This window comes from Podarcis pityusensis, assembly GCF_964106645.2.
Source record: "Podarcis pityusensis genome assembly, chromosome: 8".
In the NCBI taxonomy this organism is placed as follows: Eukaryota; Metazoa; Chordata; class Lepidosauria; order Squamata; family Lacertidae; genus Podarcis; species Podarcis pityusensis.
In genome coordinates, this window is record NC_138033.1 from 88,348,398 (window position 1) to 88,374,946 (window position 26,549).

Consider the following 26,549-nt stretch of genomic DNA (forward strand, 5'->3'; position numbering starts at 1 on the left):
AAGGTGGCGGAGGGGGGAAAGAGGTCCCCCTCCTCTGAGGGGAATGGGAGTGGGAGGGAAAGGAGTAATATTTATTAATAACAAATAAACTGGGGTTCTTCCTGTGTTCCTAGTGAATGGGAGAAAGAAGAAGCAGACAAAGCTAGATTAGTATTGCAATACTGTGAGACTATGGGAACAGAGTGAGCAGCTATAAAAATGCAGATTTGGAAGTTAGGATCATCAGTAGCTCCTCAGACAATTGCTGTGTCTCCCACGGTGATGACAGTTCTCCAGGGTGTCTCAGGCAGAGAGGCCTTCTCCATCATCTGCTGCATTGTCTTTTAACTGGAGATGCCAGGGGTGAAGCAGGGACCGTCAGCCTGCAAAACATGGGCTCTGCCGTCCTTTGTTTGGAGGGGGGTTTCCTTTGGGTTTTTCCCCCTAGGCACCAAAATATCCTAGGCTGGCTTCCATCTGTAATACCGTTCCTCCTTATTGGGGGGTAGCCCAGTGCCAAGATCCTGGTGTTCAGAACAGTTTCCAGAGCTGACTCTTTGGTGACTCAATTCATCATCACTTTGTGCCTCTTTCCATAGGTGGGGAATTCCAAGTACTATAACTACACTCTTTCAGCCAATGGACACGAGGAGAAGCACGGGGAGCACTATGAAGAAGACTATCTCACGGACATCATTGTGAGTTGTCCCTCCATGTCACCTTCGTTTCTGGCTTCCCAGATCCCCCTGCGATCAAGAAGCTAGACCACTGGAAGGGCAGCCCAATTCGACAGTCAGAATGCTTTTTTTCGGTGTCATCAATTAGTCTAAAAAACAGTCGTATTGCATTGGCTCACTTATGTCTGTCAAGGAAAGAACTAAAGTGAGAAAGAGAACATTGAAGCTGGAAGACGGCCTGCCAAGTCTCTGACGTTCATCTCTTTTCTCCAGAAACTCTCCCTTCGTGGAAAGGATCTGTAGTCCTCTCTGCCTGCCTCTTTTTCTCCCACTTCTCCACTCTTGGCTTTCAGGAGAAGAGCTTTTCCAAGCAAACAAGAGGCCTCCACCTCTGCCTCTGCTTCTCTGTTGCAGCAGCCAGACACCCAAGTCAGTGACTCAGTTGATGTCTGTAATAGGTGGGGCACTGAGGCCTAGAGCAGCGGTGGGCAGCCTCAGGCTGCGAGGGGCCAAAGGCACCCTTCTAGGCCTCTCTGGCCCAGCCTTCCTTCACATCCTCCTTGGGTGTTTTTGCCTGGCTAGAACGGGTGCTTAAATCATGACTCTCATTTGCCTGGATGGTGGGTGGAGAGGGGTTTGTGTAGAAACTAGCTGGCAGATAAAATTTACAGTGGTACCTTGGGTTACAGACTCTTCAGGTTACAGACTCTGCTAACCCAGAAATAGTACCTCGGGTTAAGAACTTTGCTTCAGGATGAGAACAGAAATCGCGCAGCAGCGGTGCAGCGGTAGCGGGAGGCCCCATGAGCTAAAGTGGTGCTTCAGGTTAAGAACAGTTTCAGGTTAAGAACAGACCTCTGGAACGAATTAAGTACTTAACCCGAGGTACCGCTGTATATTCATTGCCCCCCACTTTTTGCCTCTGGCCCTGCCCCCCACAGGCATGTGGTTCCCCAGAAGATTGCCCAGGGAGGGAGGAAGGCATCTCTTGGAAAGCGTTTCCCCAGCCCTGATTCAGTGAGGTGGGTGGAGTGTTTTCATGTGCACTTTTGCAGGACAAGCAAAACAGTTTCCCTGTTGTTGGTTGCAAGTCAGGAAAACGCACACGTCTACCAGCACCTGGAAACGAAGCACGATAGAGAGAGAAAGATTGTATATGACTGCATGATAAACTGGCACTTTAGAATCCCATGAATCATAGAATCATAGAGTTGGAAGAGACCACAAGGGCCATCGAGTCCAACCCCCTGCCAAGCAGGAAACACCATCAGAGCACTCCTGACATATGGTTGTCAAGCCTCTGCTTAAAGACCTCCAAAGAAGGAGACTCCACCACACTCCTTGCCAGCAAATTCCACTGTCGAACAGCTCTTACTGTCAGGAAGTTCTTCCTAATGTTTAGGTGGAATCTTCTTTCTTGTAGTTTGGATCCATTGCTCCGTGTCCGCTTCTCTGGAGCAGCAGAAAACAACCTTTCTCCCTCCTCTATGTGACATCCTTTTATATATTTGAACATGGCTATCATATCACCCCTTAACCTCCTCTTCTCCAGGCTAAACATGCCCAGCTCCCTTAGCCGTTCCTCATAAGGCATCGTTTCCAGGCCTTTGACCATTTTGGTTGCCCTCCTCTGGACACGGTCCAGTTTGTCGGTGTCCTTCTTGAACTGTGGTGCCCAGAACTGGACACAGTACTCCAGGTGAGGTCTGACCAGAGCAGAATACAGTGGCACTATTACTTCCCTTGATCTAGATGCTATACTCCTATTGATGAGGCCCAGAATTGCATTGGCTTTTTTAGCTGCCGCGTCACACTGTTGGCTCATGTGAAGTTTGTGGTCAACCAAGACTCCTAGATCCTTTTCACATGTACTGCTCTCAAGCCAGGTGTCACCCATCTTGTATTTGTGCCTCTCATTTTTTTTGCCCAAGTGCAATACTTTACATTTCTCCCTGTTAAAATTCACCTTGTTTGTTTTGGCCCAGTTCTCTAATCTGTCAAGGTCGTTTTGAAGTGTGATCCTGTCCTCTGGGGTGTTAGCCACCCCTCCCAGTTTGGTGTCATCTGCAAATTTGATCAGGATGCCCTTGAGTCCATCATCCAAGTCGTTGATAAAGATGTTGAATAAGACCGGGCCCAAGACAGAACCCTGTGGCACCCCACTAGTCACTCTTCTCCAGGATGAAGAGGAACCATTGATGAGCACCCTTTGGGTTCGGTCAGTCAGCCAGTTACAAATCCACTGAGTGGTAGCATAGTCAAGACCGCATTTTACCAGCTTCTTTACAAGAATATCATGGGGCACCTTGTCAAATGCCTTGCTGAAATCAAGGTAGGCTACACCCACTGTGTTCCCTTCATCTACCAGGCTTGTAATTCTGTCAAAAAACGAGATCAGGTTAGTCTGACATGACTTATTTTTCAGAAATCCATGCTGACTATTGGTGATCACAGCATTCCTTTCTAGGTGCTCACAGACTGTTTGCTTAATGATCTGCTCCAAAATCTTCCCTGGTATTGATGTCAGACTGACTGGGCGGTAATTATTTGGGTCCTCTCTTTCCCCCTTTTTGAAAATAGGGACAACATTTGCCCTCCTCCAGTCTGCCGGGACTTCGCCTGTTCTCTAGGAATTCTCAAAGATGACTGCCAGTGGTTCTGAGATCACATCTGCCAGTTCTTTTAATACTCTTGGATGCAGTTCATCTGGCCCTGGAGACTTGAATACATCTAAACTAGCCAAGTATTCTTGTACTATCTCCTTAGTTATTCTGGGCTGTGTTTCCTCTGCTGAATCATTTGCTCCAAATTCTTCAGGTCGGGCGTTGTTTTCTTTATCGGAGAAGACTGAGGCAAAGAAGGCATTGAGGAGTTCAGCCCTTTCTGTGTCCCCTGTTTGCATTTCACCATCTTCTCCTCTGAGTGACCCCACTGTTTCTTTGTTCTTCCTTTTGCTACGAACATACCCATAAAAGCCTTTTTTGTTGCTTTTAACCTCTCTAGCAAGCCTGAGTTCATTCTGTGCTTTAGCTTTTCTGACTTTGTGTCTACACGTGCTGGCTATTTGTTTGAATTCCTCTTTGGTGGTTTCCCCCCTTTTCCATTTTTTGTACACATCCTTTTTTAATCTTAACTCAGTTAAAAGTTCTTTAGATAGCCACCCTGGTTTCTTTAGGCACCTTCCATGTTTCCGTCTCATTGGTATTGCCTGACGTTGTGCTTTTAGTATCTCCCTCTTAACAAACTCCCAGCCATCATGAACTCCCTTTCCTTTTAGTATTACTGTCCATGGGATCTCACCCAGCACTTCCCTAAGTTTTATGAAGTCGGCTTTCTTAAAGTCAAGAAATTGAGTCCTAGTATGCTCCTTTCCGCTGTATAGTAAACTTCAGAAGAGCATGATCACTCGCGCCTAATGATCCTTCCACTTCTTCTTTTTTTTTTTAAATAGATTAAATAGATTAAACATGAAAACATAAAAAAGAAATACACAATTCAAAAATACACAATACATAATCCAAAAAAGAAAAAAAAAGAACAAAAGACAAAAAAGAAAAAAAAAACAGTTAAAAACAATATCACCTTTTCATCTCCATTTTTAAGTTTACTTATTTTTTGGACCTCCTCATACCTCCCTCTTTTGTATTCCAGTTCAAATTGTTTGTCCAGCAATTTCTTTCCCTCTTTTTTAATCCCAATCTTTAATCTTAATATAATATAACATAAAAATTTTACCTCTTAAAAACCAAGTTTCCATTTCCTTAAACTTTTTTAATCCTAATCCTTAATTTTAATCTATCTATAACTTTAAATCCTGTACAGCTGGAAGCCACTTGTTTTCAATCCAACATCACTCTAACATTCTTTAATTTTGCAATGTTTCTGCAGATAGTCTTTGAATTTCTTCCAATCTTCCTCCACCAACTCTTCTCCCTGGTCGCGGATTCTGCCAGTCATTTCCGCCAGTTCCATATAGTCCATCAGTTTCATCTGCCATTCCTCCAGTGTGGGAAGCTCTTGTGTCTTCCAGTACTTTGCAATAAGTATTCTTGCTGCTGTTGTTGCGTACATAAAGAAAGTTCTATCCTTTTTTAACACCATTTGGCCGACTATGCCCAGGAGAAAGGCCTCTGGTTTCTTGGGGAAGGTATATTTGAATACCTTTTTTAATTCATTATATATCATTTCCCAGAAAGCCTTAATCTTTGGGCACGTCCACCAAAGGTGAAAAAATGTACCTTCAGTTTCTTTACATTTCCAACATTTATTATTGGGCAAATGATAGATTTTTGCAAGCTTGACTGGAGTTATGTACCACCTGTATATCATTTTCATAATATTCTCTCTTAAGGCATTACATGCCGTAAATTTCATACCTGTGGTCCATAACTGTTCCCAGTCAGCGAACATAATGTTGTGTCCAACGTCTTGTGCCCATTTAATCATGGCCAATTTTACCGTTTCATCCTGAGTGTTCCATTTCAGCAGCAAGTTATACATTCTTGACAAATTCTTAGTTTTGGGTTCTAACAGTTCAGTTTCTAATTTTGATTTTTCCACCTGGAAGCCAATTTTCTTGTCCAATTTAAATGCCTCCATTATCTGAAAATAATGACGCCAGTCTCGCACTTTGTTTTTTAGTTTTTCAAAACTCTGCAATTTCAGTCTATCTCCATAATGTTTTTTTTTTTTAAAGCAATTTATTAAGTTTTACAATAAAAATAAACATGATAAACAATGTAACATTGATCTTAACATATTTTCACATTTTCTTTGGACTTCCTCACATCTCCCGCTCCCATTTTCATCGTTAAAACATTTTGTCAGCAATTTATCATCTTATTTAAATTCTTATATCCCTTCTATATTTCCTAATCTTATAATTCTCAGAAGAAGCTAAATTTCACAGTCTTACTTATTTTCTTAAAAACTTCTAAATTTAGTGGTGCTCAGTTATTTTGATCTAGCATCTTATTTAACATTCACTCAAATTGCAATACTTTTGTAAATAGTTCTTAAATTTCTTCCAGTCCTCCTCAATCCTCTCTTCTCCCAGGTCACGGATTCTGCCGGTCATTTCAGCCAGTTCCATGTAGTCTATCAGTTGTATCTGCCATTCTTCCAGTGTGGGTAGATCTTGAGTTTTCCAATGTTTTGCGAGAAGTATCCTTGCTGCTGTTGTTGCATACATAAAAAATGTCTGGTCCTTCTTTGCCACCCCTTGGCCGACAATACCCAAAAGGAAAGCCTCTGGTTTCTTAGTGAAGGTATATTTAAATACCTTTTTCAGTTCATTATAAATCATTTCCCAGAACGCCTTCACTTTAGGGCAAGTCCACCAGAGGTGGAAGAACGTTCCCTCACACTCTTTGCATTTCCAACACTTATTATCAGACAGGTGATAAATTTTAGCAAGTTTGACTGGGGTCATATACCATCTATAAATCATTTTCATTACATTTTCTTTCAGGGCGTTACATGCAGTAAATTTCAATCCATTACTCCACAACCTCTCCCAGTCCTCAAACATGATATTATGCCCAATGTCCTGTGCCCACCTTATCATAGCCGATTTAACCGTTTCGTCTTGTGTATTCCATTTCAACAGCAAGTTATACATCCTTGAAAGTACCTTAATCTTTGGTTCTAACAATTCTGTTTCTAATTTCGATTTCTCCACCTGGAACCCTAGTTTCTTATCATTTTTAAAAACTTCTTTAATCTGAGCGTAATGTAACCAATCTCGCACTTTGTCTTTCATTTTCTCCAGACTCTGCAATTTCCAATTGTCTCCATCCTTTTCTAGTATTTCCCAATATTTTGGCCATTTAGCCTCCATATTGGGTCTTTTTCGGGCCTTGGCTTCCAAAGGTGAAAGCCACCTTGGTGTTTTATTTTCCAGCAAGTCTTTATATTTTGTCCAGACATTAAACAATGATTTTCTGACAATATGGTTCTTAAAGGCCTTATTTGCTTTAACCTTGTCATACCATAAATATGCATGCCATCCAAAGGTATTGTTGAACCCTTCCAAATCTAACACATCAGTGTCTTCAAGAAGTAGCCAGTCTTTTAGCCAGCAGAACGCTGCGGCTTCATAATACAACTTTAAGTCTGGCAGGGCAAAGCCCCCTCTTTGTTTTGCATCGGTTAATATCTTAAACTTAATTCTGGGCTTTTTGCCCTGCCAGACAAACTTAGAAATGTCTCTCTGCCACTTCTGAAAGCACTCCGTTTTGTCCAAAACCTGAAGTGTTTGAAATAAGAACAACATCCTTGGCAATACATTCATCTTGATAGCAGCAATTCGGCCTAACAAAGAAAGTTTCAATTTTGACCAACTATCTAAGTCTCTCTTAATTTCTGTCCAACATTTTTCATAATTGTCCTTAAATAGACTTAGATTTTTTGCTGTTATGTTTACCCCTAGGTATTTTACTTTTTTAACCACATTAAGTTCCGTCTCATTCTGAAACCGTTCTGACTCTGTATTAGTCAAGTTTTTCCCCAAAACCTTAGTTTTCTGTTTATTTAATTTAAATCCAGCCACCCGACCAAAGTCATTAATCAATTGTAATACTCTTTTCGTACTGGGCTCTGGCTTCTGCAAGGTCAAAACCAGGTCATCTGCGAAAGCTTTTAATTTATATTGTTTCTGACCGACCTGAATTCCTTCCACCAACCGATCCCTTCTAATCATGTTCAATAGCACTTCCAGAACCGAAATAAATAACAAAGGGGAGATAGGGCAACCTTGTCGTGTCCCTTTTTCAATTTTAAACTCTTCTGTAACCACATTATTAACTATCAGTTTAGCTTTCTGTTCTGAATATATCGCCTCAATCCCATTCTCAAAACCCCGTCCCACTCCCATCTCTTTCAAATTTCCCATCATAAATTTCCAGGAGATATTGTCAAAGGCCTTCTCCGCATCTATAAAAATTAAAACTGCTTTTGTATTTATGTCTGTTTGCAAAAGTTCCAAAATGTCAATAATGTTCCTTGTATTAGCAAACAGATGTCTTCCTGGGAGAAAGCCAGCCTGGTCCTTATGAATTACTTCATTTAAAACTTTCTTAAATCTATTTGCCAAAATGTCTGCAAATATTTTGTAATCCACATTTAAAAGAGAGATGGGACGGTAGTTCTTAAGTTGTGTCTTTTCAGCTTCCGACTTTGGTATTAATGTGATAAACGCTTCCTTCCACGACTCCGGTGCCCTCCTCCCCTCCATAATTTCATTGCTGACCTCCATCAAAGGTTGTATCAAATAGTCTTTCAATGTCTTATAGTACTTGGAGGTCAGCCCATCTGGTCCTGGAGATTTGCCAAGTTGCATGTTCTGGATAGCTTGTTCGATCTCCTGTCGTGTTATTTTAGAATTCAGGGTTGTCCTATTTTCTTGTGACAATTTAGATAGTCCGTTTTTTGCCAAAAATTGTTTAATCTCAACCTCATCTTGTGGCCCTTGGGTGTATAGTTTTTTGAAGTATCTCTGGAAACACTTTCTAATGTCCACTGGATTCTGGATGTTTTTTCCATCAACCTCTAAGTTTGTAACAGTATTTAATCTTTGTCTTCTCTTCAACTGCCAAGCTAGCAGTTTTCCACATTTATTCGCCGACTCAAACGTTTTTTGTTTCATTAATTTAACCTTCCATTCAATTTCCTGATTTATCAATTTAGAATATTGTGTTTGATAAAGTTTAATTTCTCTCAGAGTTGGCTGTGACTTCGGATTCACTCTTAATTTCTTCTCTAATTCTTTTATTTTATCCAAAATCTTATCTTTTTTCTCATTTTGTGTTCTTTTCTTCACTGCATTCTGTTGTATCAAGAATCCCCTCATTACAGCTTTGCTTGCGTCCCAGATTATTCTTTTTTCCACCATATTATTCATGTTTATCTCAAAATAGTCCTTCAAAACTTTTTGGGCCTTCTTGGTAATTTCCTGATCTCTAAACAAATTGTCATTCATCTTCCATCTGAAGGATCCAGTTGGTAATAGTGTCATATCCATCTTTACTGCATTATGGTCGGAGCAGGTCTTTGGGCAGATTTCCACTTTTCTGACCTTAGGCGCCAGGCCTCTAGAAATCCATATTTGGTCGATTCTTGTCCAGGTCAGTTGGGCTTCAGAAAAGAATGTTCCCTCTCTTCCTAGTGGGTTCTTTGTCCTCCAAATGTCAATCAAATCCATATTGTCAATCATTTCAAAAAAGGTTTTAGGTAGTCTGCCGTCTTTTGTAACATTTTGACTTTGTGACTTGTCCATGTTAGTTGATACGACCCCATTCATATCTCCCATCATTATGATGTTGTTGTAGTCTAGATAGTCCAGCATTGTCTCCTGCAGCTTCTTGTAAAATTCCGATTTCCCTTCATTAGGTGCATAAATTCCTAATATCAGCAGTTTCTCTCCTTGATATTGTATCTCAATAGCCAAAATTCTTCCATGTTCATCTTTAAACAGGAATTTAGGTGACAGGCTCTCTTTTGCATATATCACCACACCTCTCTTCTTAACTTTGTCCGAAGATACAAATTCCTGGCCCAATCTTTTATTTATTAACACTTTTCTGTGGAGCCTCGTCACATGTGTTTCTTGTAAACAAATAATGTCCAATTGTTCTTTTTTTAATATATGAAATATTTTCTTCCTTTTTTCCGGAATGTTACAACCATTAATATTCCAGCTTAACAGTTGCAGAGACATCCTGAACTATCTGGTTATTTTTCAAGGGGTGGTATCTTCTCAGGGTCTTCAGGTTCCACAGATGCTGATGTTGGTACTGGCGTTGCCTCAGGCCCAGAAGGTAGTTCAATTCTTTTTTGAAGGTCCTCTCCGTATGTAGACAGAAATTTGTCTCTCTCTTCAAGTGTTCTCACTTTGACCTTTCTCCCTCTAAAGGTAAAAGATAATCCTTGGGGAAATTCCCACCTGAATGGAATTGCGTTGCTCCTTAGTAGTTTAACAAGTTCAGAATAGGCGGCTCTAAGATCAAGCAGTAGTCTTGGGATATCTTTATAAATTTCAATTCTTCTATCCAACACCTCCAGTGATTTTACAAAGTGTAGTCCCAAAATCTTATCCCTTTCCTCCTTTGATCTCAATGTTATCAAACAGTCTCTGGGCCTCTCCTTCTTTATAAATCTTCAAAGTCTGAAAGCTGACACAATTTTAAAGTCCTTTTCTTCCAAGTTCCAGAACTTGGAGAATTCTTTGGTCAAAAACTCAGTTAGATGTCCTTCTTCTGCCTCTTGTAGTGATCTAATCCTTAAGTTGCTCTCACGGTTTCGCAGTTCTATCATCGAGAGATAAATCTGGTGTTCCCCGACTTGTTTAGTGAGTGGTCTTACCTCTTGCTCTAAATTTTCAAATCTTTGTCTGGTGTCCTCAGTCAATTTCCGATTTTCTGCTGAGGCCTCCGTTAACTGTCCAATTGCTTGTGCATTCTGTACCACTTGTGTGGTTAATTTATTTAGACATTCTGTGTTTTTATCAATCTTTGCTGATTGGGCATCTGCTTTCTTGTCCAAAGCTTCCAATTTTTCAAAAATTTTGTCTAGTACAGAAACAGATGCTCCTGAGGCCATATCTTCCAGTTGTAACTGCTCTGCTTCGCCCTCTCCCTCCACTTCTGAGGGCAAAGTAGGCACAGATGATCTGCGTGTCTGTGAGGCTGAGGTTAGAGTTGTTAGAGTTGTTTGTTTAGCTCTCCCTCTTTTTCTTGTGCCACTCATTCCAACGTTATCTGTCAGTCAAGGTCACACTGAGTTGTTCCCATGGGAATGGAAAGGTCCAGAGCAAGCAAACAGCAAGGGAATCGAAAGTAAAAAGTATATGTAAAATCACTGTTATAATCCAATCCTCTAGAGGGAGCTTAATCTGTCTTTCAGAGTCTAATTTAATGTCCAAGAACCTTCAAATACAAATGTTTAGCAGAGTTTATAAATGGTCACTTTGTTGCAGACAGTGCTTATTTATCTCCAAAAAGAATGTTTCAAATTTAAAAGGTCTCAATACCCTCAGATTGTTTCAAGTTCCAATATACAGTATCCAAATCTGCAGTACTGACAGCTCCCTTAGTACTCAGGCAGCTCCTGATTCTGGGTTTCACCTTCTAGTTTGTAATCCAATAAGAGGAGGAAAGTCAAGTGCAAATAGAAATCCCAAATCTTTAGCTTAAAGTCTTTACTTTAAGATGCAAGTTCAAATAGATGCTTAGATCTGTAAAACTTAGAGTCTCTTTCTTTCAGCCTCCACTCCTCCAGCTGATTGCTTTTTTTTCAAGTTCAATGGCTGCGGAAGACGGACTTCCTGCTTCCACGTCTCTCCGCTCTCAGCCAAGTTCAAGCCAATTTAAATTTCCCTTTTAAAGTCTCAAATTCAAGTGATTCAGTCTTTTACTCACAAGTTAGTTGCTTTTTCGTCCGGATCCGTAATTTAGCAGGAAAAGGGATCAGCGCTCACCGACAGTAGCAGCGCGGCTTCGCTCCTCAGGCTGTGAAACAGCTCACAGCGCCGCAACCCCCCTCCGTGCTCCGGAGCCCCTTACGGGGTTCCTTCTGCACTTGGAGGGTCGCTCTAGGCGCCCACCGAGCCTCAAGACCCCAGGCTCTTGCCGCCTGGGGTTTTCCAGAGTGGGTCTCCGCTTCGCCGTAGCGGACGACCCGTTGCCTGGGGAGCCTCCTCTCCCGTTCAGAAGAGGACCGCCATTGCCGTTCGCGCCGCCCCCGGAAGTCTGGTCTATCTCCATAATGATCCTTCCACTTCTACCCCACTAATCAGGTCATCAACATTGGTTAGGACCAGATCTAAAATGGCTGTTCCTCTTGTTGCTTCTCCCACTTTCTGGACAATGAAGTTGTCTGCAAGGCCAGTGAGGAATCTGTTTGACTTTATGCTCTTGGCTGAGTTTGACATCCAACAAATATCCGGGTAATTGAAGTCCCCCTTTACTACTATCTCCCTTCCTTTTGCATGCTTGGCCATCTGTTCCAGGAAGGCATCATCTATGTCCTCCGTTTGGCTTGGGGATCTATAGTAAACTCCCACAATGAGGTCACTGTTATTCTTCTCTCCCTTAATTTTGACCCAAATGCTCTCACTTTGGCTTTGAGGTTCTAAATCTTGGATCTCTTCACAGGTATACACATCCCTGACATATAACGCCACTCCTCCTCCTTTCTTGTCTGGTCTGTTTCTCTGAAATAGATTGTATCCCTCCATTATTACATTCCAGTCGTGGGACTTATCCCACCAGGTTTCAGTGATGCCTATTATGTCATATTTAGTTTGCTGTACCAAGAGCTCAAGCTCATCTTGTTTATTTCCCATGCTTTCCGCATTAGTGTACAGACATTGAAGTCCATTAATCATTCCCCGGTGTCTCTTATTTAAGGATTTTTTCCTCCCACCACTAGGTCTGCGTGCTGTTTGCTCCATTTGGTCTATGACATTTGGATGATCATCTTCATCAATTGATAGACTCCTACCTTCAGGAGCACTGTCTCCCTCCCCCACATTAGTCAGTTTAAAGCCCTCCTGATGAGGTTTCTGAGATTTTTGGCAAAAACATTCCTCCCAACCGTTGTGAGGTGCAGCCCATCGCTTGCCAGAAGTCCATCTTCAAGAAACTGCAGTCCGTGATCTAAGAATCCAAACCGTTCCTGTTTACACCATTTGCGAAGCCAGCTGTTCACTTCCACTATTTTTCCCTCTCTCCCTGGGCCACGTCGTTCAACTGGGAGGACAGATGAGATGACAATTTGTGCATTTAATTGCTTCAATTTCCTGCCCAGAGCCTCGTAGTCTCTTTTGATCTTCTGGAGGCTATTGCTTGCAGTGTCATTGGTTCCCACATGAACCAAAAGGAGGGGGTATTTGTCAGTGGGTTTTATGATTCCTTGCAGTCGTTCAGTTACATCTTGGATCTTAGCCCCAGGGAGACAGCACACTTCCCGAGACATCTTGTCAGGCCCACAGATCACTGCTTCTGTTCCCCTCAGTAGGGAATCCCCTATCACCACTACACGCCTCCTCTTAGGTTTGATCGGGGTTCTTCCGTGAGCTGTCCGTTCCAAGGTCGCCTGCACATTCCCTGAGGACTGACTTTGCTGCTCGTCTTCATATACCTGATCGACTTTAATGAGGGAGAGATCCTCAAATGGAGTCTGCGCTTCGTCTTCCATGCTAGGGGAGAGGACCTCAAAGCGATTGTGTATTTCTAAACAATCAGAGCGAACCGTGGGCCTCCTACTTCTTTGAGTCCCGTTTCTCCATATATCTGGCTCCTGTGTTGGTGAACTAGCCTCCTTCTCAGGGGAGTCCCCTGTCTCCTCCTTGGTGGAGACAGTGTGCTCTGTTGCTTCCAAGAAGAGCTCCAGCTCTCTAATTCTTTGGAGCGTAGCTACACGTTCCTCCAGTTGCTGTTCACTCCATCAAAATCCTTAGGACAGGGTGGATCTTGTTCTCCACGGACTGTGCTGGCTGAGCTGATGGCAGCTGGAGTCCGCACAACATCTGGAGGGCCACTGTTTCCACATCTGTGAAAATGGGACTTCAGAGAAAAGACATGGGAAATATGCTATCTATTTCTCTTTCAAAACCCTTAACCTGTGGAGCAAGGTACAGTTGTACTTGGAAATCAAACAGAATCTGTTCTGGAAGTTTGTTCGACTTCCTAAACGTTTGGGAAGCAAAGCACAGCGTCTGATTGGCTGCAGGATGTTCGGCTTCCAAAAATAGTTCGCAAACCGGAACACTCACTTCCGGGTGCCAAAATGTTCAAGAACTAAGCTGTTTGAAAACCAAGGTACAGCTGTATTTTACCCCTTCCATGCCTCCCTAGGATTCCCTCCCATGGCACCATGGCTTGAGCCATTCGTCTCTTTCTCTCCTTCCCTGCTGCAGACCAACCGGAGCCTCCAATTCCTGGAGAAGCTTTCCCACCCTCCTTTTCTCATGGTTCTGGCTCCACCTGCTGCACACGCCCCCTGGACAGCAGCCCCCCACTACAAGTCAGCATACAGCAGCATCAAAGCGCCACGCAATGGAAGCTTCAACGTCCACGGAAAGGTGAGTTCACAGGCCTGATGTGGGCAGCGGGCTTGAAGGGCTCATGGGCAGCTCCATAGGCTTCTCTCTCTCTCTGCTCCTCTCAGGGCAAGATGCTTCTCAGGTAGCCCTCTGGTGGCAGCTGGGAACAGGGAGGTCACTTCAACAGGAACACCAGGATCTAATGGTGGGCATCTTGCCAGGCTCTTCTGCCTTGGAAGATGCCTTCTTAAGTGGCAAGTTGCTGCCACTGCTGGAGTCATAATCAGTACACAGCAGAGGACAAGTGAGGAAGCAGGAGCTTTCATTCCGTGGTCCCAGAGAACTGCAAGGACAATAATAATCAAAGAATTGTGGCACTTATGTGTGTTTCTTACTGTATTTTGTTTTTTAAAAAGTAAATCAGAATTTTAAAATGGCAAGTGTTAAATACATGGGGGAGGGGGAAGAGCACAAGGGTGATGGTGTCATCAGGTGAGGGTCCGAGTCTTTTCTCCAAATATTTGCCATCTGGATTCTGTTGATAAAGTCTCCACAATCTTCTTCCCTTTATAGGACAAGCACTGGTTGATAAGGCAAGCAAAGACTCCCATGTCAAACACATCCATTGAGTTCCTGGACAACGTCTACAGGGAACGGTAAGAAAGGGTCCAGAACGCCACTCGTAGGAGCTTCGGGAAACCACGTTTCTGTAGAAGCTTGAAAGGAGTGAGGCCATGGGGGGAAGACATTTGTGGGGGCTTTTATCCAAAGTCACTGGGAGACCCTGATGGAGACAGACATTAGAGAGGCAGTGAGAATCAGGTGTTGTGCATCTTCCCTCAACCTGACATCCTTCAGATGCTTTGGACTACAACTCCCACCAGCCATTGCTGGTGTAGATGTGATGTGAGATGTGATGTATAGTGAAGCTGTGAAGTGAGAAGTACCTGGTCAAAGAGTAATGGGCACAATTCCACGTTGCCTAACTGTAGTACTGAGTCTTCAGGAATGGGAAATGTGTGGGCCTCTGGATGTTGCTGGACTCCATCTGGCAGGCAGGAGGCCCCTGAAGCACACCCCACAGCTCCAGGACCCATTGAACTAGAGAAAAAGCCCTCCCAGGCCCCCTTCCCCTGGGTCTGATCAACTGAGTGCCTCCCAAACAGGGAGTGCACTAAGCGGGAGGCATGGAGCCCAGGAGAAGGGTCCTCCTTCAGACAGGGTTGGCCCTTTAAGACCTGCCCACTTGGACCTCCTTTCTGGGCATCTTCATGGAACCAGAACAGGACAGTCCCTTTCAGGACCTTGGCTGCAAGCTTTCCAGACGCATCTGCCTAGCTGCTGTTGGAAAGTGAACATTGGACTATGGACCCTTGGTCTGACCCAGCAGGACTCTTTGAAGATTGCCTGTTTGTGCAGGGTCAACAGTAGAGGCACAGACTCTTCCCTCATACACTGAGTGGCTTCCCTGCTGCTTCAATAATGCAGTTTATTGCGATAGCTTGATCTGTTGCACCAAAATGCAGTTGAACTGCAACTCCCATCATCCTGTTTCTGGCTGAGACTGATGGAAGTCGTAGTCCACAACATCTGGAGGGTACCACATTGCTCCCTGTGCAATATATAGTATGTCCTCATATTCTTGCAGGTGGCAGACTCTGTTGTCTGTGGATGACATGGTGGAGAAGATTTTTGAAAAATTGAAGACCCTTCACCTGTTGGACAGCACATACGTGTTCTATACTTCAGATCATGGTTACCACACAGGTGAGTTGAGGCCTGCTTTTGCCACAGAACCTTTGGGGGGGGGGACTTGTGGGGTGGGGGGGGAATAGCTCCAATGTCTCTTTCAGTGGCAAACTGGTGGAATGTGTAGGGATGAATCAGGCCAGGGTTGCCATCAGGATGGATGATGTCCGTGGAGCTGCCCTTGAAGACAACTTGGGAACTTTCCTTGGTCCAAAATGCAGTGGCCAGATTGCTGACTGGAGTTGCTCTTAGAACTCATGTAACCCCTGTTTCTAAAACAGCTGCATTGGCTGGCGGTTTGTTTGTGGGCCAAATTCAAGGTGCTCACATTAATGTTTAAAGCCCTAAACTTTGACTCCGGGTATCTGAAAAGACAGCCTCCTTCCTTGAAGAACATCTGGAATACTAAGATCAGCAGGGGGTGGCGCCCTCTTGGCCATTCCACCACCCTCAGCAGCTGGGCGAGGGAGGCCTGGGAGAGAGCGTTCCCAGGCAGCCCTAAGGCTCTGTGCATCCTCCTCCTCCTCCTCCTCCTCCTCCTCACAGAGCTGGGCCTGGCAACTTAGCTATGGTCTTTGGAAAATGCTGAAAGCGAACCTCTTTACCTTGCCCTCGGAGAAGGACCCACCCTAATTTTGTGATTGTCAGCTGTTTTAAGCTTCTTACAATGTATTTGAGATTATGTACCTCTCCCTAGGGCCTAAAATAATGATGTTGTGAGCTGCTGCTTCAACCAGTCCCAGTCCATGTGGCCAAGGGTCAGGAATCATGGGAGTTGTAGTCCAGCAGCATCTGCTTTCCGCCTCTTCTGTAGGCCTCTAACCAGAACTCCTTTTGTGCTGGGGGTGGAAGCCAAGGGGCTGTTGTCCGTGAGAAATGGCAAAAAACTAAGACTGAGGTCTAGTTTCTCACCACTGGCTATGCACTTCACTCTCTGGCTGACATCCAGTGATTTATTTTTTTAAAAAAGTAGTCAATTCCCCACCCCCACCCTGTGGTTTACATTAAAAATTATGCCACATGATCCTAGTGAGGTTAACTGCTTGCATTCTAACATTCAAGTACATTGATATTCACACCTTTTTCTTCATATCTCTGTAAATGTTTAGTGGCTTACTTAGAAAATTAAACTGTAAATGCAGGGAAGGGTGATTTCATGAGGGGGCCCTCAAAGGCCCTGAGGGGGCCAGAGCCCTGATGGCAGCAAGAACGGACCCTTGACCTCTGGGGCTGAATGAGCAGTCAGAGGGGAGCGTGTTGCATTCCCAGTGGGGGTTTGTGCCCCCCCCCGAGTGCCACCCCCACCTTCTGTTGTCCTCCAGTGAGAGCTCAATAGCTAAGACTGGTCTTGGCCAGCCTGGTGCCCTCCTGGTGGCTGGGGCTGATGGGAGTTGCAGTCCAAAGCAGGTTGTCAGAAGCTGGTTAAAAGTGTTGGGCTAGGAATGAGGAGGGCTGGGTTCAAATCCTCCCTTAGCCAGTGCCCTTGGGACGGTCGTACTCTCTCAGCCTAACCTGCCTCACAGGGTGAAGCGCTTGAGCTTCTTGAAGGAAATCTGGGGTGCAAATGTAAGAAATAAATAAATAGGTCCTGCTTTTTCTGGGGGGGAACTCCAGTCAGGACTTGTTTTTGCCTCCCCAGGTCAGTTTTCACTGCCCATTGACAAGAGGCAGCTCTATGAGTTCGACATCCGGGTGCCGCTGCTGGTGCGAGGTCCAGGCGTCAAGCCAAATCAGACTCACCTGGTGGGTGTCTTTCTTTCTTTCCCCGACTCAAGTGTTTGAGCTGAAGGAGTCCTTACTCAAGTGCTGCTTTCCTTGCAGAAAACCCCAGGTTCTGCCCTGACCATCTCCAGTTAAAAAGATCTCAGGTTGTGAAGGGGAAAGATTTCTGCCTGAAGCCTCTAGGGACCCTCAATATTAGGCTGTGGCAAAGCCATATCTTCATAAGCTCAGAGCATCTGCCTTGTATGCAAATGTCTCAAGTTACCGTATTTTTCGCCCAATAGGACACACTTTTTCCCCTCCAAAAATGAAGGGGAAATGTGTGTGCGTCCTATGGGGCGAATGCAGGCTTTTGCTGAAGCCTGGAGAGTGAGGGGTCGGTGTGCACCGACCCCTCTCACTCTCCAGGCTTCAGGAAGCTATCCGCAAGTCTTGCAAGCCCGGCGGGAGGTCCCGCGGGCTCGCAAGGCTTGCGGGCAGGAGCCTGCAGCCCAAAAGCTCGGGGGATAGCGGGGAGGCGCAGCGCCGCCACCCCGCTATTCCCCGACCTGATCTGGAGGCTGGCGGGGGGAGAAGCAAGCCTGCTTCTCCCCCCCCCGCCAGCCCCACAAGCTCGGGGGATAGCGGGGAGGCGGAGCGCCGCCACCCCGCTATTCCCAGACCTGATCTGGAGGCTGGCGGGGGGAGAAGCAAGCCTGCTTCTCCCCCCCCGCCAGCCCCACAAGCTCGGGGGATAGCGGGGAGGCGGAGCGCCGCCACCCCGCTATTCCCCGACCTGATCTGGAGGCTGGCGGGGGGAGAAGCAAGCCTGCTTCTCCCCCCCCCGCCAGCCCCACAAGCTCGGGGGATAGCGGGGAGGCGGAGCGCCGCCACCCCGCTATTCCCCGACCTGATCTGGAGGCTGGCGGGGGGAGAAGCAAGCCTGCTTCTCCCCCCCCCCGCCAGCCCCACAAGCTCGGGGGATAGCGGGGAGGCGGAGCGCCGCCACCCCGCTATTCCCAGACCTGGTCTAGCCCCACAAGCTCTGGGGATAGCGGGGAGGCGGAGCGCCGCCACCCCGCTATTCCCCGACCTGATCTGGAGGCTGCGGGGGGGGGGGAGAAGCAAGCTTGCTTCTCCCCCCGCCAGCCCCACAAACTCGGGGGACAGCAGGGCAAGCTGTCCCTGAAGGCAGAAGAGGGAGACGGAGCGCTCCGTCTCCCTCTTCTAGCTTGGGGATGGCTGCGCAAACCTGGGGGGGAAATAAAAAAATTTCCATTGATTTCCCCCCCAAAAAACTAGGTGCGTCCTATGGGCTGGTGCGTCCTATAGGGCGAAAAATACGGTAGATCCCTGGCTTCCCACGGTAGGGCTGGGAGAAGACCCCTCCTGAGGTCCGGGAAAGCTTCTGCCAGGCAGCGTACAAAGCAATGCCGAACTGGGTGGGCCGAGGGCCTGAGTTGGTAGAAGGCAGCTTCCTGGGTGTCCCCTAAATTTTCAGCCAGGCCTATTTGCTGGATGGTCATTGCACTCAAAGCCTGAATCTCTGTCCCTGTGGACATTTTGTGGAGTTGGGAACTATAGTCAGTTAACTCACTTCCAAACATGTAGAATTCTAACATTTCCAGAATAAAACTGAGTTAGAACCTTCCTTCCTGACATACTACTTTTCTACTGTCAAGAGTTTGATTTTTTAGCATCTTTTTATTTTTCAAATTGTAACAACAATAACAGCCTATTAGATAAAATGAACCATTCTGGTGAATGCACAGGCATGTATCCCATTTTACAATAAATGTCCAGCGTATAATTCCAAGTGGCTTTGTCACATACTGTACAGTCAGGAGGTTTTGATTCTTGTGTCGATCTCTGTGTCTTCTTCTTTCAACTACTATATGTTTTGGGAAACTGTCTGTTGCTATGCATTTGGAAACCTCTTAACCAAATTTTACATGATAGTTCCTGAATCCAACGATGTGGTTTTTGTCTGAATAAAGTTGGGTGTCATTTTGAAATGAGATGGTGGGCTGAACCTTCCAAAAGGGCACTTTTTAGTTTCTTGGCATTCCTAGGCTACTACGAAGAAATAATTGCCTTGAACTGGATAGCTGGATGGCTTCTGTAACTCTGTCCCATGTTGTCTTCCTCTCAGCAACCTGTCCTCAACATCGATCTGGGGCCCACCTTCCTAGATATCGCAGGTATCGATGCATCTCAGACCTCCATGGACGGACAGTCTTTCTTGCCCCTGTTGGTAATAATTTGCCCAGAACCTTCTAGAATAAACAGGGGAATTTTGTGTGTGTGTGTTGAATAAAGGAGTTATCTGGAGTCCTATAGACAAGCAAATTTTCAAACTTTACACAGTATTCTTTCTGCCAAAGGATCCTTTGCTCAGAACTCTTGTCATGTAAGTCCTGAAGGAAACTCTGCTATGGACAACGATGCGGCTGGAAATAACTCCACATCTTCAGTTTCTGTGCATCATTGGAAGCAAAAGACTCTCAAGCTCCTTTTGCATATTGCTTGCCTTGAGAGTCTTGTTGTGTACAAGGAACTGCCGGACCCGTCCACCGGTCCTGCTCCTGAGACTTCCCTGGCCTCTTCCCTGACAGCTGCATGTTGAGGGTGGATATCTGCAATATATCCCAGCTGGGGCTGATGAGAGTTGGAGTTCAAAATCCCCAGAGGACCCCAGGTTGGCCTGCACATCTGCACAGAAGCAGCCCTGTTTTTTTAATAGAACAAAGCCAGAGGTTTTTGCTTGAAGGGGATTCTGGGTTCTGAGGGGGAAGTGTGGGCTGTCATACGCATTTGGTGTCCATGAGCAATAGATGCAGCGTAGGAAGTGCATTTTGAAGCATATGGCAGAAACAACGAACTGTGCTGTACGAATTGTGGTATGCATGATATTTTGGAAGTGGGACTAGATTGCTGCTGGTGGGCCTCTGGCTGCCGCTCCCTTAGCTGGCTTGTGCCTTTGTCTGTCCTTCCTGCTGCTGCTGTGGGACTTCTGCAGACCCCTTGGAGCTCCCACGCAAACTCTAGAGCTGGAATGGGGAGTGTCGGCCCTTCAGCTGTTGCTGGACCACAACCCCCATCAACTCCCATTGTCCCTTGACCCTGCTGTCTGGGGATGATGAGAGTGGGAGTCCCTACAACTGGAAGGTCACAGGTACCCTGTCCCTGCTCCAGAGCACACCTTCACCTTCACCTGTGGCTGTATTCTTGACATGCAACGGTAGAGGGGACAGGCTGCCATTTCAGGGCATTTGCTCTGGATGTCTAGACTGGGCCAGAAAACCCAGAGAGCCCTGTCAGGGATGTGGTCTTGAGAGTTTTTATTTTTATTTGTCACAGTGGGTGATGCTTTCTGAAATGTGTTTCCTTGGCTCCAGGTGAACGAGACGCACAAGAGCAAGTGGCGGTCAGATTTCCTGGTGGAATACACTGGTGAAGGCCACACTCACCAAGACCCCCACTGCCCTGCCTTGGGGCCAGGCGTGTCGGTGAGTGCTTGCTCTGGAGGCACAGAGATGCCTAGAGCACTCTGCATTTCTTACAAATGTCCAAATCTTCTGCTACAAGGGAAACTGGATCCTGCAGACTGCCTAGAAATTATACACAGGATGCAAAGTGGCATAAATCTGCTGATTGTGTCTGGAGGGGAGGATTTCACCCCAAAAATTTACTTGATTTGACCATGGGGTACTCAGTGTGGTTCCCCTTGGTGCCTCCCAATGATTACAGTTTTTTAAAAAACAAGGCGCTGCCCCCCTTCTTGCCCTGCTTTCCCATTCTCCTTTCCTCCTGACCAAGCCCCCTCCCTTTACACCTCCTCCACAGCTTGCCCCACCTCCTTTTAAAGGAGCAGGAGAGCCTACTTCTAAGTAGACATGTTTACACAGCACCTCTCCCCTTCCCCTCGTGCCACATGCTCTACTTCCTCATTCACCTGCCCGCTTGCAGCTGTCATGCTGCAGGTGGCAGCGTGATGACAGTCTTATGTTTTTATGTATATAGGAAGAAATAAGGTTTTTTTTGTGGAGACAGAAATTGTCTGGGGGGTTTTTGGTTCTCGCTCTCTCTTTTAGTTATTGCTTTCTCTTCTCCACCCCAGATTTAGAGTGTTGGACTAGACCTGGGTTCAAATACCCGTCTGCCCTGGCACTCACCAGGTGACCTTAAACTAGCCACTCTCCCACAGGGTTGGTTTTAGATGGAGGAAGGGCAGGATAAAAAAATGTAACAAATGAGCTCTGCCTAGCTTTACTCTTCAAGAGAGGGATGCCTTGTGCAGCAGAGGAACAGGTCCTGCTCTGCCACTCCCCCAGAGATGGTGCTACAGGGATGTGCAGGCTTTGGACTCTGCTGTAGGAAGTTTTGCCCTCAGGCTTGCAGGGCTTGAAATTTGCCTATGCAAAGGGGATTTGCTCACCTTAGTTTACATAAAGTCTGCTTCAGCCTCAGTCCCCCTGCCCACAGCACTGAGGGAAGCCAACACTCTTCTCCTCATTCCTGCATGTGGATCTTGCAATCCACATTCCCAGCTCCCACCTCATCTCCCACTTAGAGTGTCCAGTTGCTTAGCACAGGTTGGAATTATGCCTTTTGCCCCTCACATTGGGGTTGTTCTCAGATTAGACCCTTTGAAATTAGTGGCCCTAAATTAGGCATGTCCATTGATTTCAGTGGGTTAGAAACAACCCCACGTGTCTGGAGCGGAAGTGCGTCCAAACCTGCTTTCTTTTTTTTTCTTTTTTTTACATGTCCAAAATAAATTTTTATTAAGTTTTGCACAAATATTGCCAATCAAACAATTTCACAAATAACGTATTTTCATCTTTTGGACTTCCCTCAGCTTCTCTGACAATCATCCGTATTTAAATTTTTATCTACACATTCCCAAAATTTAGTATCGCCTTTTAAAATACCTTTTCAAACGTATTTACATTCTTGCAATATTCCTTATATTTTCACAAAGCTTCTTTAAAACCCACTAGTGTTGTTTGTTCATCACATACACTCTTCAAATAATCTGTAAATTTTCCCCAGTCCTCAATGAACTTGTGATCTCATTGATATCTTATTTTTCCAGTTAGTTTGTCCAGTTCTGCATAGTCCATTAACTTCATTCTCCATTCCTCCAGAGTCCAAACCTGCTTTCAAAGGGTTGAAAGAGAGTGGGGGAAGGGCTGGAAGTTGTGTTCTTTGGAAACCACAATGATGCAGTACAGCATGCTTCAGCCACCCTTGCCCTCTTCCATCCCCTCCTCCTGTGGAACAGCCCTCACTAGGCCTGCTTTGAAAAGGGCAGGCTACCTTCTCAGGCCCCCTCCCCACAAAAAAAGTGGGCAAGGGGCCTAGCTCAGTGGTAGGGACTTCTGCTGTGTGGATAAAAGGCCCCAAGTTTGATCCCTGGCCTCTTGGAGCGCTGCTCCCCGTCCATGTAGACAGTTCTGAAGCAGATGGACTAGTGGTCTCCCTTGGTATCAGGATGCTTCTGATTCTGGGTATTTCTGCCCCCCTTGTCTCCCTCGTGTTCCTCAGGGGCCCCGTGGGCACTCGCCAGCTGAGTTTGTTGTTGGAGGGAATGTTGCAGTCTTGGGTAGGTGTTAGATTTGAATAAAGCCTCTCTCTCCCTTTGGCAGCAATGCTTCCCTGACTGTGTGTGCGAGGATGCCTTCAACAACACCTATGCCTGTGTGCGCACACTAAGCCCCATCAACCTGCAGTACTGTGAGTTTGCGGATGCCCAGGTGAGCACCGTCTGCCCCTCCTGTCCTGAGCGAGGCCCAGAGCGAGGGCCACACCCTTTCCCTGCTGATGGTCAGCAGTGGCCTCCAAGGGATGCTGCCACACAGCAACCTTTTTCAGAACTTCCCAGCCTCTTCATGCAGACGTCATTCACTGAGGAGCCATAGCAGAGGAGTCTGGTGCATATTCTGGGGTGCACGTGTAGGTCACAGAAGGGTGTGCCCAGGACCAGCTAGCCCTCACTCTTGGCCTGGGTCAGGCTTAGGTTTAAAATATTCTGTTGAATTGAATTTGTTTCCAGCCTTTCATCACAAGTTCCCAGGGTGGGGTGCATACATGCAGTAGAACATATGAAATACAATTAAAGCACTGCTTAAAACCATAATTGAAACTCAACAATCATTACTGTGCAGAAGTGGCAAGGGGAACAAGCTGATCTAAAATAGCTCCCCAAAGCCTGGGAGAAGAGGTGTCTCCCCCCTAAGGGACGCAAAGAGTCCAACGCCGGTGCCAGATGTACTTCTGAGGGGAGGGAGTTCTGTAACTGGAGAGTCACTTCTGATAGCACCTGCCATCACCACCGGCAGGGCCTCCCCTGCTGATCATAACATTCAGGCTGGTCTGTACGGGACAAGGCACTTCTTCAGGTATTTCAAACCCAGCTCATTTAAGGCTTTCTACATTAACATAACCAGCTTAAATTTGGATCAGAAGCAAACTGGTAACCAGTGCAGGTCTTTTAGGACAGGAATAGTAGGTGTCCTGCTGGCTGGATGCTGATCTATTGCAGCAGTTGCAGCTTCTGAACTGTCTTCAAGGGCAGCCCCACATATAGTACATTGTAGTAGTAGAAGTTGTTGAGGATTTTGTCTTCTTTCCTTTAGCAAATTGTGACTTCTGCCCCTCCCCTTGGGGGGGAACTCTCTTTCTCCCTGTCTTTTCTCTTGCAGAATTTTGTAGAAGTCTATAACCTGACTTCAGACCCACACCAGCTCTTCAACGTGGTGAAAACTGTGGACCCTTCACAGCTGGAGCAGATGAATCAGAGGCTGATCAAGCTGCAGGCCTGCTCTGGGGTCACCTGCCGCTCCTGAGGGAGCTCTTGCTATGGGTCTGTGCCGAGGGGAACATGGAGCCCACTCTGGGTCTCTCCTTTCTTGCTCTCTCCCTCCCCATTTACTGGCCTCCCCTCTTTTCTCTGCTCTTAAGCGAAAGGTGATGCTGATTTTTCCCTTTCTGGATCCTTTCCTGGAGGGTGTGGTTGGCAGAAGAGAGGGAGAGAGGGATGGGGAGTAAAAGTGCCTGTGCCAGATTTCCCCATCAAAATGCTCCAATATCCCATCCTGCCTCTTGCTGCTCACCTACACCTTGCCTTTGCCACCAGACTTGGCAACTGGCAGGTCAGATTTCACCACCGGGGAGGGGGGAGGGCTGATACCTAGACTGTCAGTTGCTGACCAGCACCCCCACTCTCAGGGGTTCCCCATGGCCAGCTGGTGAAAGATTGCTTCCCCTCCTCTCCCCTGCCTTGTTGGGGGTGTATGGGATCCTGCCTTTAATCACGAATCAGTATTGCAGATTCTGCCCTGCAGCTCCTTCTTTTCCCCCCAGAGAGCTGGAGGTGCTGCCTGTCATTTTGTGACTGTCATGTGCCTTGTAACTCCTCCGCTTTGAGAAGTTCTGATTCTGATCAACTCCTGCAGCAGCTCGGGCAGTTGCTGTGTTGTCTCGCCTGTGCCTCTCTGCCTTAAGTGCTGTGAAAAGAAATAGAATGGAATAAAGGACTTGTTTGTTAGAAAAACTGATCTGGACTTTGCATGGACTGTGATGGCTGCTGCTCTGTATGTGGAGAGACAGGAGCCGGACCTCAAGAGCCTCACAAAGACCTGCTTTCCTACAGTAAATGTCATTTCCCGCGGTTGTGCTGGTTTAAAAAATCCACGGTGTCAGCTGCAAGTACTGACTGACTTCTGAGAAGAGAGTCATGTACCCAACAGTGTTTGGGGAACCTGTAACATTCATTCTGGGCTGGAACCCCATCCCCTTCCGTAAGGGGAGGTATCTGTGCCATTGTTGCATCATCAGCTTTTACACCAATCCCAAACCACATTTTTTTTTAAAATGATATTTATTGAAAATTTTTAAAATTACAGAAAAAGACAAAGCAGAGAAAGAAAAATGGAAAAGAGAAAAAAAAAACCACATCCAACAATACAAATTCAAAAAACAAAAATACACCACAAACAGATAAAAATAAAACCAAATTCTCAAATCTTCAACTTTCATTACCTTCTTTCTTTGACCTCCTCCTCCCTTTTTTTTGTATCCCAGTTAATAATTATCGCAGCAAATCCTTTCCATATTTCATAATATTTTGTCATTACATTACCTTAATCTATTTTCATCTTATCTTATAAAAAAACCTTAAAACTTAAAACTTAAATCTTATTTTTACCCACTTCTCATAACCATAATATTCTTGCCTAATTCTTTAAACATTTTTGCTAGAGCCAAGTAGTTTCATTCCAACATTTTTCTAACAGTCATCAATTTTATAAAACAATCCTAGTGATAAAAAAAAAAGAAATAGAAACAATCCAATCTTCATCCAGCGTCCCTCCCTCCTGGTCCCGGGTTTTGTCAGTCCTTTTTATCCCATCGATCTAGCGCATTAACCTGGTAACCTTATATCCGAGGCCCTTAAGTCCCTTCCATGTCCCTTCCGCAGCTCTTCTTCATATTCACCTTTCACTCGTGGGAACTCCAACTTGGTAATGTTTTTGACCCTTTTCAACAAATCAGCCCCTTTTCCATAGTCCAGACTAAACTCCATGTAGTATTTAGAAACATGTTTCAGAATCCCTCCAAAATTGAGAGCCCCCACAGCTCCAAACATCTCACGGCCCATTGCCAGACTCGGAAAGTCCAAACATCCCTGCATAGGGGGGTCTATCCAACCCCCCATTTCCAAATCAGTCCAAACTTTATCTTTCCTAATCTGACTTTTTCCAAGTTCATTTGTCAAATCCAAAAGCTCATGTTCCTGCTGGGCCGCAGCTCCCTCCATCTCTGGCGCCCAAGATTCCGCAACATCCTCTTCTCTCATCTGTTCTGTCAGGGCACACTCCTGATTTAATTCCTGGGTGGGCTCCATATAGTTTCCCACTACCTGTTCAAAAATTCTGGCCGCATTAGTCATCAAATCCGTCTTCTCAGTTAACTGTTCCAGTAGAGTATTTATTTTACAGAGAGCACACAACAGAGCTTCTGAATACATTGTCCTACAAGGTCACAAGCTTTTCCCCACGATTGTAATCTGTGACAGCTGCAAGCTCCCTGGAATTAGTTACAGTTTCCCAGTCTCCCTCTAGGGGGGAAACTTCTAATTGTTCTTGCAACAAAGTTTCTTTTTTGAGATATTTTGTCAATATTTGTTCCTTTAAAATGCGAAAGGAAACAGTGGAATCACTATGTTTCTCTTCTTTTAGCTATCTGTCAAAAAACGTTTGTCTCTGGTCAATGAGCTTCAAACGTCAGTCCTGACACCCCGCTCCAGGATCAGGACGGTGGAAAGTTACTTTACTTTAAACTCTCTTCTGCAAATTTAAACAGTCCGAAAAAGATCCCCCTTCTTCTCCTGCTGC

At 45.6% G+C, this 26,549-nt stretch overlaps 1 protein-coding gene across 2 annotated transcripts in view; it reads left to right on the top strand.

Moving 5' to 3' along the window:
- The window catches only part of LOC308483874 (N-acetylglucosamine-6-sulfatase-like), a 29,603-nt gene extending 4,897 nt beyond the window's left edge, over positions 1–24,706 (top strand). For both annotated transcript variants that reach the window (XM_081018167.1, XM_081018168.1), the window contains 9 exons: positions 579–677; positions 13,573–13,737; positions 14,272–14,354; positions 15,347–15,465; positions 17,087–17,190; positions 19,301–19,402; positions 20,547–20,657; positions 22,800–22,907; positions 23,856–24,706. In XM_081018167.1, coding sequence (XP_080874293.1) covers positions 579–677; positions 13,573–13,737; positions 14,272–14,354; positions 15,347–15,465; positions 17,087–17,190; positions 19,301–19,402; positions 20,547–20,657; positions 22,800–22,907; positions 23,856–23,999 — 1,035 coding nt within the window. In that variant the 3' untranslated portion in view covers positions 24,000–24,706. The remainder of the gene's footprint in view (positions 1–578; positions 678–13,572; positions 13,738–14,271; positions 14,355–15,346; positions 15,466–17,086; positions 17,191–19,300; positions 19,403–20,546; positions 20,658–22,799; positions 22,908–23,855) is intronic.
- Positions 24,707–26,549: the final 1,843 nt, after the last annotated feature.